The 12048-nt window shown below is 40.8% G+C and overlaps 1 protein-coding gene across 1 annotated transcript in view; it reads right to left on the bottom strand.

Moving 5' to 3' along the window:
- LOC106488156 (protein tyrosine phosphatase receptor type B) overlaps positions 1-12048 on the bottom strand; it is a 51448-nt gene that overhangs the window by 30773 nt on the left and 8627 nt on the right. Inside the window, exons 5-10 of the mRNA XM_067313362.1 lie at positions 11007-11270; positions 8290-8559; positions 6223-6483; positions 3818-4084; positions 2261-2524; positions 811-1074 (exon numbers count right to left, since the gene is read on the bottom strand). Of these exons, the coding sequence (XP_067169463.1) occupies positions 811-1074; positions 2261-2524; positions 3818-4084; positions 6223-6483; positions 8290-8559; positions 11007-11270 (1590 nt within the window). The remainder of the gene's footprint in view (positions 1-810; positions 1075-2260; positions 2525-3817; positions 4085-6222; positions 6484-8289; positions 8560-11006; positions 11271-12048) is intronic.

Here is a 12048-nt window from a genome sequence, read left to right as displayed (position 1 = left end):
ACTGGAAGGCCCTATTCCAGGACAGGGAGTTCACAAACTATCAGCATAAAAATAATAAACAAATAATAATGGAGCCTGCAGGGAGTATGCAAAGCCAACAAAAACAGAGTAGGGTCTATCTGTACGGCAAATGCGGTGCAAAGAGGCCTGAGCTAGCAGAGCCCCGGGACAAGCAGCCTGTGTTATGCAGCACCACACTGCGCAGGTCCCCGCTCCTGCCAGATGCAGGTCAGCTGTTTTTGCCCAGCGCTGCATCTGCGTTAATAAACTCAGTTTCTTAGCATGGCTCATTAGCTTGAATGTAGTGCTAGGTCAAGACAGGCAGATTGCATGCAGATCCCTGCTGGCTCACACACAGCCATCTTACCGCCCCTGCCCTATGCTCTCCAACAACTCCAGTTTTCAGAGCAAAGTGAGTTTGTTGGGTAGAGTGAGGTCTAGTCTGTCTCCTCCCTATATGCTTCCATGATCGGAAAAAACTGTCTTGCACATTCTGGCCTAGCTCAAGCACAAATAATAGGCTGATGTGGAAATCTGTACAACTCTGGTTTTCAGTTTTCCAAGTCTTAACACTTAGCGTTCTAAGTTCGTAACACAGGTCTCCCTTTTCACTTTCTACTTGTCATTAACTTAAATATCAGTCACAAATTAAATACTGCTTTCCATCTTTAGAATGACAGCCATTTAAATAGTCACACTCTCAGCATTCAATGTTGAAATAATACAGGATTTTTGAGCCTGGTTATGGTAAACAGAAAAAAATGCTCTCCACCTGGAGTGCCTCAGGATGTTTCTGGGGTCTTTACTTACTTGTTCTGCCATAGACCCTTGCACTAGTTTCATATTTCCCACTCCTTGTGCTGACAGTGACACTATACTGCCTCCCTGGCACCAGATTAGTGAATACACATTCATTTTCATCCTTAGGGACGCTTTCTGTTTGCATGAAGTCATTGTTATTCTTGATGATCACTTCATAATTATCAAAATCACCAGAGGCATGTAACCAGGACACCTTTAAGTAGTCACTTCTTGCGGAATTGCTGACAGTAAGTCCCTGAACGCTTGAAGGGACTGAAAGAAAAAACACAATTAAAGGTTCAGAAAGCAGTAACTTCCTGAAGTAACAGGAATTGCTGTAGTGGATTATATTTGTGGTCATTACCAGATATTTCTGAGGAAGTTTCAAAAAGCCCACAACACAGACTTAATCAATAGCCTACCCTCTAAAATAGTAACTTCACAGTTTCCATTAGAGGCTGGTTTATGTCATAAACATGACAGTGGTTTGCCTTTCCAATTTTGTGTCTGCTGGAACAACTTTGTCAGTTCTGGTTAGGGCAGTACGTTTCACAGGCTCACGCTAGTCCTGAATTTGCTGCTGCTCCTTGTTTCAATGACTGTCCCCTGGATTTTCTCTTACATGAGAAGGAGTTTAGAATTGCACGCTCTTGATATTCTTTGTCATTTTAAAGCCCATTATCATGTTTCTGTTATTCTGCTGGTTTACCAAGTATAATTTCAATCCTGGAGGAACTTTCTAAAAGCTTTTCATCATTACCGCCACCCTTCTCTGAAATTTCTCTATTCCTGTTATGGTGTCCTTGAACCCAGCATGACCAAAAGCAGAAGACATGGGTGTTATTCATTTATATGGCAGCTTACTAGTACTTTCAGTAGCTAGTTCCTATTCTGTTCTTTCAGTGTCTGAATAACTTTTGGGGGGGATGTTCTGCAGGATACATGTGAGGGGCCAGAGGGGCTAAGAGCAGGAAAATGCATCTGAGTCAAAATTGACATATGCTTTCTATTCACTCAGGATTGACACACTTCTGTTAGGTTTTTCTCATTCACAAAACAAAAAATGCTTCCACTCTTGTTAATTTTAGGCTCAAAAGCTTTGCTGATGTACGCAAGCTATTTTCTTTGGGCATGGCAATAGACTTATTGTCTTTAGTCCCAGTACTCTTCTTTACGACACTGTGACACTTTGGCTTTGTGAGGCCTTGCTCCTGAGATTTTGCCACCAGCTTCAACGGAGAAAGGTCAGGACACCTGACTTTTATTCATGCTAAGGTCATTTAGTATGACATAAAGCAGCAGTAGGGGCATAAGAATAAGTCTGCAAGGCTGTAGTTTTATGATTTGACCCTCCAACCTCCAGTCCCCCATCCCAGTTTTGACCAGATATTCACAGCTTGTTGGTAACAGCTGGCCAACGGTCTTTTGGTTACCTGATTCACTCAGAAGCTCTCTTTACCTGTTCGTTCCTGGCTGAAGGAATAATTCTCATACTTCCCACTCTTCGTGGTTATCATCACATTGTAAAGTGTCCCAGGAGTAAGGCTGCTGAAGGAGCATTCACTGAAGGATTTGGAAATGGTGAGAGTCTGAATAATCTGGTCATCGTGAGAGAGTGTTACCAAATAACTGTCTACATCTCCAGAAGCTGGCAGCCAAGAAACACTGAGGTAGTCACTGCGACCTGAGTTATTTACCGTTACTCCAGTCACGCTGGAAGGAACTGTGCAACAAAGAAGAAAAACCAGAAGAGCTTTAACTGGCCAATTCCTATGGTTGTGCGTATGCCTGGAATGCAACCCTGCAAAATAAACAGGCCTCCACTCTGTAGACTAGGAAGCGCTGCACTGACTCCCACGGAGCAACAGTCATCTGCTTTTCTGAATACAGTGAGGGAAGTTGTTGTCTTTGGTGGCACAATCCCAGCACTTCTAAAATCCCAGAAGATGAGCTGTCCTCTCAAATTGCCATTCATCACTAATAGTAATAATCGCTGGTGCTTGTATGGAGCTGAGGCCCACACTAGAATGTGTTTCATTTACAATGAGTCCTCTGACGCCTAGTGGCCAAAACGTGAATGCAATTTGTTTTTCAAGCCAGCAAGGTGAGCTTGCTGGCTCCACATTGCCAGAACTGCCATTAGTCTCAGGTACAAGACTATCACGGGTATAACACTGTCAGACCATAATTATAATCAACTGCCACATTTTCACTGGACTCAGATGCACTAAACTGACTTACCTCAGTAGAGGAGCTGGCCATCAACTGTCAGAGTCAATAACATTTGAAGATTTTACAAAATATTTCTATGTATTTTAAGCCTTTTAGTGCTCCCCAATTGGTTTTCATTTTTCTTTTAACCTGAAAATAGTTGTTTCCAAGGAGAATGTTGGAGCAAATTGCAGAACACCTGGCTTTTGCCAAATTCACATAAAAGGTAAATTTGCACTGTTTGTCAATTTTTCCCTATATCTCAGTATCCAGAAGACTGGTATTACATTTTATGGCTCATGAAACTTTCAGAATTTGATGCAATAGTAAACACTATGCTATCCAGGATATGAGGGCTTCATAAAGAGTAATTTTTCCTTATGAGCACTGTTTAACATTCAATAGGAGCAAAAGAATGAGTCATGAGAGACTGAGACCCAAATTCACCCCACCATCTTTAGGCAACCAATCTGCACACCTAACTGAAGAGTAATTACCCTACACTCCCATCTAATCAATGGAATAAGAAAAGCCCTTCCAAGGAGTGATCCACCCACTTCAGCTGTATGTCATTCTCAGTGTATATTTTTGCCTTGGCTACACAGCTGTTAGGTTTCTGCTGTAGATGAGCAGTTCGCTCCCTAATGTTACATAACACAAATCTGGACCCATTACGTGTCTGAGGTCACGCACAGGAGGTGTATGGCTGAAACTCAGCCCAGTGGCTTAGCTGCAAGACAATTCTCTTTAATAAATTCAGTTTTTAGGAGTTTACAAAAGACATGGTGGAGCATTTCTTGCTTACCTGTCCTCCCCTCTGCAACTGTTTGCCTGGAAGATATCCCCCCGCTGACAGTGGTAACAACAACTGAATAGAGTCCTCCAGGTTTCAGGGGGTGGAAATGGTATCTGTTGGTTTCACTGGGAACTGTCTCATTTTTAATGACCACATTGTCATGAATCAGTAGTACTTGGTATGCGTCTACATCTCCCAGTGCTCTTGTCCAGTTGGTAAATAAGCTATTGGTTGATCCCTGACTTGCCACGATCAGACCAGTCACTTGGGCTGGCACTGCAATGCAAAATGTCATACTGTTACTGAGGAGAAACAAAATAAAACAAAACAAAATCCCCCAAATAACTCGAGTTTAGTCACACTGAGGAAGTGCATCAAAAGAACATTCCAATTTACAGCCAGACTCAACAGGACTAAAAATAATCTAACTGTGGACTGCTTCCTGTCTGATGGGATGTGGTCTATGGGAAACTATCTACGGCACAGAAAGGTCTTTTGGGCTTCAGCATAGCTTTTCTTGATCAGACCAAAATGATTCAAGATTGGAAAACTGAAAGAGACTGAATTTTATAAGTGCCATTAAACAAAAGCAAACAACTTAGGAAATCACTTGTTTTTGTGATGACTACTTTGTATACAGACTGTCTCTTTCATCCTCCTTTTTCTCTCCTATTCCCCAGTTCTCATTCCTATTAAACTGCAAATCAGCTCCCTGAATACCACATAGTCATCTATACCTCAGAGAGGCTTCAGGTGCTTTCATTTTTGTGGTACCTGAGATGGATGTCTTTGGTTTAACCTTTTATTTTTATATTAGAAGATCTTGAGGATACTAACTTTTCTAGCATCAAAAGATGAAATAATAGATAAATGCTATCATTGTTTAACAAAGTACGAGATGGTGAACTTAGCCAGATCAAAAAGAAGAAAAAAGGAATAGAATATTTAGCACAACTTTTACCCAAAGTTCTTCTGTCTTTTTCTTTTTAACTTGACAATATCTGGTCAAAGCAAGGGAAGACAGTTACTTCTTCCTAAGTATATATTTGCCTACATGATGAAGCACATCTGAAATAAAAAGCCCTTTAACTTTGGAAAATGTGGTTGCAAACGTCATCTCCTGTTTTATATCAACCGTTCTGTAAACATACTACAGAATTAGAGATCATTAACACAAGCTGCAAAATTAGGCACATAGATGAAAAAAGATTAATGTAAACTTGAACCAAATATTCCAGCTGTTTTATAATATTTTCATAACATGATCTCTGTGCAAAAGGCTCTTCTGGTGATATCTTTGGCTTCACTGGAAGCTGACAAATTTGGGATGCATGTAAGACCTATTTCTGTCACATTTACAACAATATTTTACAAACACAGTAGGTTTTCGTACTGAGAAGAAGACTCAGATGTCTGGGATGCTTATTATGACCTATGCTCCAAATTCATAGATGTTCGTTCTTCAACACTTCAAACATAATGCTGATGTGTTATCCCTACTGATCTGCTTTCAAGCATTGATTTGTATTAGTGAAGTGGGACACAGGAATCTTTAGGCCAGAATAGGCCTTCTGAAAGGGTGTAAGGCAGAAGGAAGCGAAATCCCAACTATCTAATCACATAGCAGAGAAATGAAAGTTTAAGTCAACTTTTTAGGCCTTGGAAGGAGTTAAAACACTTTAGTAAGGGACACTATCAAGCCAGAAGCATGATTAGATTCATGCACTAGCAGCTTGTTTCTTCCTGTGTTGTGCCAGACCAGAGCTACATTTTGGGACTGCTTGAATAGAAGAATGCATAAGCAGAGCAAAGGAACACATATGGCTTAAAACTTGCACACGTGCACAACATTAGTACCCTGCAGGGGGTGGGAAGGAGACTTTCCTTGTGTCACAGTCCTCATCCTGAGAAACAGACACAGATTTTGGACTCAGAAGAACAGAACGATTCAAAATATGTTTTCAAGGTCACATGTGTTTTGTGTCTGTCAACCTTGGAATGTTCCCCCTAAAGCAACATTTTCCTGTTCCTTTTTTTTTTCCAGATGATGCATGCTTTGAATCAAGGAAGTGACCTTCCCTAAGATATGCAGTGAAAATTGTTCTTCTTATATGGAATCTTGTGCTAATGTAAATTGATCAGATGTGACATCATATTTCAGAAAACAGTTTTGCCAGAAAACAGTTTTGCCAGGAATTACATACCCATTTCCCCAAACCTTTAAATAAACACTGCAAGACATCAGAGAGAGTTATAAGTGAGAGACTCAGAAACAACTTATTTTGCTGAGGAAATAAATGTAAATTCAAGGCTTTTGATACTTGGACACTGAGTTCATTTAGCTCACTATGAAGCAAATTAAGCTGTTGTTAGTTAAAAGAAGCAAAGATTAAAATAGATTGACAGTATGGCACCTGTTCTTCCTTCCACTGAAGTCCAGTTGCTTAAAATCCCACTAATGGTAGTAACTGTAGCTGTATATTTTCTTCCAGGTACCAAGTCTGTGAAAGTGAATTCCTTAGCTTCTTTTGCAAGCCCTTTTTTAATGACAGTAAGGTCCCTGTCTCCCAGTGAAACGACGTAGCTGTCCCATTCTGCAACAGGGGTCATCCACATGATACTAAGTGAGGATTCATTAGCATGCTTGACACGGAGCTGGAGAACAGGCTCTGGAGCTGCAGAAGTGCACAGATATCACAATGAGAACAGAAATTTGCAGTCAATATACATGTTGTAACTCAAGCTGCTATAAGGAATTAAGCTATGAGAGTGACAGCAACAGAATATTTTTAATCACAAGGAGACTCTTTACCGTTGTCTAGGAAGCAAATCTTACAAATATAGTATTATTTGTGCTATTCTTTCAATAAAAGGCTGTGGCTGTAGACTTCAGCAATGCTTTATGGCTGTAATATTTAGATTAAACTTATGCCAGGGTATACATTTTTGGATGAACGGAAATTCAGTGAAGTCAGTGAGCCTCCTTTTGAACTGTGAGTGCTACATGGGTATATAAAACATTCATACCAGAAGATATATCTAGGCCAATTTAGCTGTGACAAAAAAGCACATAAATTATAGGGTTGGAATGACATTCTGATTTTGCTCTGGTTTATAACTCATTGAAGTTGAGGGTTACTCCAAATTTACAGTGGTATAAAGGAAAGGGTTTGACCTTGCATCAGTGAATTGCTCTGTGCGTGCATGTGCACACACACACACGTGTACAGAGGAGGATACAAGACATTTGTCACTAACGGCAGTCTTTTTGTCTCTTACTCTAAATTCGTATCACCAAAATACAACTCACTTTCCAAGACTGTGGTCTTACATAGGAGAATATCAAATCAGAATAGGCCCTAATACCTATGCTTCATAACATGTACATTACGTACCTAACTGCGGGGTCAAACATAGTTATGAAACAGTCACTGGTGCAAATTATTTATGGACCATGTCCTAATCTCTTAGTTGTGTCAACAAAAAGTAACACCATGAAATTAAATAAAGTTATTCTTGATTTATATCTGAGTAACTGAGATCAGAACCTTGCTTGCTCTGATAATGCTGGCTAGAAATGTTCGAGGATGCTTCAGTTCTGTAGCTTCTACTGGTCTACTGCGCAAAATCAACCAAATGAAAACCCTCAGGGAGTGAAAGGTAAGGGCATAGCAAGAAAGGAAGGCAACAGGAAGGATGAGAATAACGCAGGGCCCCCCTATCTTATCTCACATTCTCCTGTGAGATAAGGCTCAGGCTTTGCTTGATAATCTCCTCCAAGTCTTCTTGTTTTCTGAATTGCACTCATTTTGCATTCATAGAGCAGAACCATTAACAGCCATATTGCAATTATTTTTTTAGTTTGAAGCAACCAGATATGGATTTGACTTACTCTAACATACTCCCAAGAATTCCACTAATGTCACTGTAGTGCATATGGATTTTCTTTGGAAAGGCTGACTTGAACAGAGTCATCACATTTTCTTTCTGGAGCACAGGAGCTAGAACTGGGATTTTATGGAAGAGCCACACTGACACACCTCAGTCAACTTCGGTTAACACTGGTGATACTATTTAGTTATCAAGGCTGGCAGAAAAACCAGTTTGCCACTGTACATACTGATGAACAATACAGGAAGCTTGATACCGCTCTCTTTAGAGTGTACCTATAAAGTGTACCTGCAACCAGCTACAACACGTAGCAGTGAAATGTTGCAAAGCCAGTGTTGCGCCTTGTTATGACAGAATGGTGATATAAATCCCCAAGCTTTCACTAACAATACATTTACCATGAAAATAACTGCTGAAAGTTTTCACAGAACTGCTAAAAATACTTATTTCTATTGCTTACAAGGGAGGTCTTTTTCAGTGCATTAATAGTGAAATTCATTTGTAGATATCTAAGTACTATTTCTTTCTGATTAACCACAGAGCCTTTTGAACAGTCTGTAGTTTCATGTTTCCCAGACGAGTGTGCTGACCTGTTCTCCCTGCGCAGTGAGTACTGCTCTGCAGATCGCCACTCTCCACAATGAGCTCCACGTTGTACTGCCTCCCCGGGATGAGGCCCACGTCCTGGATGAGGTACTCCTGCGTGTCCTTCTCTATGGTGGTGTTGAGCACCACCGCGGAGTGGTTCCACAGGAGCAGGCGATACCTCTCCCAGTCTCCCGCAGGGGGCAGCCAGTTCACTCGCAGAGACCTCAGCCAGCCACCACCACTGGCATTCAGCTCAGAAACTTTCTGGGGAACTGAAATACAGAGATTAAGAGAGTAATTTTGAAGTAGGGAATCTCCGGCAAGAAATTACTGGACACTGGCTCACAGCATAGCTATTGTAGGAGTACCTGGATCAATTACAACAACATGAGGTATCTGTGACAAGGGAAAGCATTCGTTTTAAAGATAATTTTTACTCTTCTCCACGTAAACCACTCACTTTTTCACTGTTTGTTACTGATAGCAGAAATGGGGAACCCTTCATAGGGTACGGAAAATCTCCCATATGAATCTTGAGAATGAATCTTGCAGTGTTTGCAGTTAGCTTCCCAGCTGTTTCCTGGGGTTGATTAAGTTCACTTGGAATTTGTCAATCAATTTGTCAAAGCTAAGGCCAAAGCTTCAAACACTACGGGCCAAATTCTGGTGTTAACAACAGAAACGCAAAGCCTGATGGCTTCTTCCACAGCAGGCTTGTGTGTCCTAGTCCCTCCCACCCGTAAGGCACCAAGGTTCAAACCTCAGTTCATTAAGGCTTCCACTCAGTCCTGTCCTCTGCTTGAGGGGTCCTGAATTTATGTGCTTAACCTTCCTACTCTACTCAGGCTGTAGGCCACACTGGGATAGGGATCTATTAGTCCTGACTACTAAGGCTTTTCTGTTTTTCGTGGAATAATTAAATAGTAACCTCACCAAGCAGGGAGTGGAAGACAGATGTATAGCATCAGGTGCTAGGGCATTCCCAGGTCAGCATTAGGTCCCTGACATCAGCAGGTATTAAATGTAAACTAAAAGGCTAGAGTCATGCTGTCATGTTTTCTCTGGCTCAGTTAATATTTAATTACTCAGTACATAGCAAAGATTGAGAGGTTTCCAACAGCACCACAAAATACTTACCAGCTTTACTTGCCACAGGCATAGCTGGATATCAAGGCTAGATCTACCACATACCAGCAAATACGGGAGATGGGTTTCAATTGCTGATCAAGTCAATAAAAGCACCTGGTATTTTGTTAGGAAGTACTGATGTATTTGAACTGTATCAGAAAAAAAGTTCAGCCTTGCCAGACTGACTGGACATCACCATGCCCTTATGATCCGAAGTTTCAGTCCCTGAGATGTTCAGCACTTGCCACCATGCTCCTCAGAAAGTGATAATGCCTTAGGCATCCCCCTCAATGCAGACTGGTGTGGACTACGTTCTCAGGCACCCAGCTCCCTCCATGAGTTACAGACAGGTCCTAAGTGCCTAAGCCCTTCAGTATCTAGACCTGGCAGCCTAGGTTTATAAATCTGTCTTTAGGTCACACAGTATCTGCTGAGGTGACCCTGTTATCAAAGTTCTTGGTAGCTACGGAAAAGAAAAAATCAGGGAAAAGAGTTGCGTATGTTCTTTGGAAATGTCACTTCTAGATCCCCAACACGGAATAGGTCACAAATTCGGGTATCAATGGTTTGAGTGAGGGCATGAAGCTATCCCTTCAGATGGAAACAGTAATCTTAAAGGTGTTTGAGGGCAGGCTAGACAAACAAAAAATGACATACATATAACTGGTCTGGCTTTGTACTTAACAGACCCGAAGAGCCTTACAGGTATCTTCCAACCTTATAATTCTGCACTGAGAATGGGGTAGCAGCTAGATATGTTAAGGATGTTTCTGCCTTTCATATGGGATGTTTAGCTGTAAATGATAAATAGCCTGTAAAACAAATACTCTGCTTTCTCTCTCTCTCACACGCACACATATTTTATATTTGTTGGCTCTGAGTCTTACTTTCAATTTCTGTATGTATTCTTCACTCACTTACAAATTTTTCCCATCTAAATTCTACCTGGATTAGGCTGGTGTGGAGAAGATAAGATGCCTTTGTGGCCAGTAATGTGGCAGAACTGTGCCAGGATCTTTCAGGTTCAGAATTCATAAAAGAGATATCTGAGAGAAAATTATACTTCTAAAAGAAAAGAAATAAAACATAACTCAGCGCTACCCAGACTGCTACATGCCTTCCTTAGTCCATGTTCTTTGCAGTAAAGAAAGCTGAGACCTAATCTTTTCCTATTTGTAGATTTGTGGGATAATATTACACCAAAATTGCTTAAAAATCCACTAACAATTTGACTACATACAGGCTTCCCCCTACTGTAACTCATTTTATATATTATGCTGAGTTGAATTCAAGATAATAAAATTAGCCAGAAGTGGAGTAGTGTAGAACAGTTTTGTCACAGGCTCACCCAGCTATAAGGTCCCAAAATGCATCATTGTTTCCTGCTCTCCAGCTATGCTGTAGCTGCTATTGGCTGCCAGGTTACTCTTGCCAGAGAGCCAGGAAGGGATATTCCCGGAACAATACTGTGCTCGTTATCTTATTTTGCCTGGAACCCAAATCATTTTGTCTCCTGCAATGATTTTCTGCAAGACCGGTGCAGGCAAAAATAGCATTGGTTAAAATGTTCTTACTGAAGCAGAAGACTTACACGTTCTGCCAGTTGCCATCTTATCAGTAAACAGTTCACCACTGATTGTGCGGGCAGTAACCTGATAAAGACGTCCTGGAGTTAGCTTGTCAAAGTGGGTCTCTGTGACGGGTGGCTGTAAAGTTTTGACTTCTTTAACTGATCCAAGATGAGACACAGTGATATTATAGAAATTGAGGCTTCCTGGAGGTCTTCTCCACTTGACTTTTAAAGTATCCAAGCTGTCGTCGTTAGTCACCGTCAAATCTAAGACTTCAGCTGGGGCTAAAAAGATAATAAGAAAGAGAATAAAATACCACAACCACAGAACATACAAGATCTACTGCTTTCAAGCTACGATAGTAAGTTTTGCTTTCAAATGGTTATATGAGATCAAGTATGACTGATCAAGTATGACTAGTAGAAAGGGCTACAGCAAAACTTGGTCACAGTGCAACCGGATGCAGTCCTGTTCGAGATAATCTACTCCAGAAGTGAAATCTCTTATGATGTCCACTATCACTTCACAGAATGGCAAATCTGTTAGTTATGTACATATTCACACTGGTCATTTTGACTGTAAAACAAAACAAGGCCCGTGCTCCTAAGAACGGAGATGTCTGCATATATGTCAGCAGAGTAAACACTATAGCATCTTTGGAGCAATGCCAGACTTGCACCAGATTATGTGGGATTGGATTCAAATTCATCAACTCTATCTTTCCACCAAAGGAAAAGCATAACCACCTCCAAGATCTTCATTTTCAAGCTAGGGGTACTCTAGGTATTGAAATGGAGGACAATGGTGGATTCTAGATGGAACATTTTTATGTTCTGAGCAAACTTGTGAGATTTATGATTTTTGCATATCGCAACAGGAAGAAATCAAGAATTCTGCAGAAACAAAACAAGGGAGATAATCCCCAGAATGGCCAATGCTAGGTGACAACAGCACTCATTGATGTGCCCTAAACATTGCAATATTGTTCACTTAATAATAAATTATACACACATGGTAAGGTTTCTGTAAGAGAAACTGGAGCTACAGTTTTCTATAAATTAG

This window comes from Apteryx mantelli, chromosome 1 (assembly GCF_036417845.1).
Source record: "Apteryx mantelli isolate bAptMan1 chromosome 1, bAptMan1.hap1, whole genome shotgun sequence".
NCBI lineage: Eukaryota > Metazoa > Chordata > Aves > Apterygiformes > Apterygidae > Apteryx > Apteryx mantelli.
Note: the sequence above shows the minus strand (reverse complement) of the source record. Positions and strands in the feature narration are given on the sequence as shown.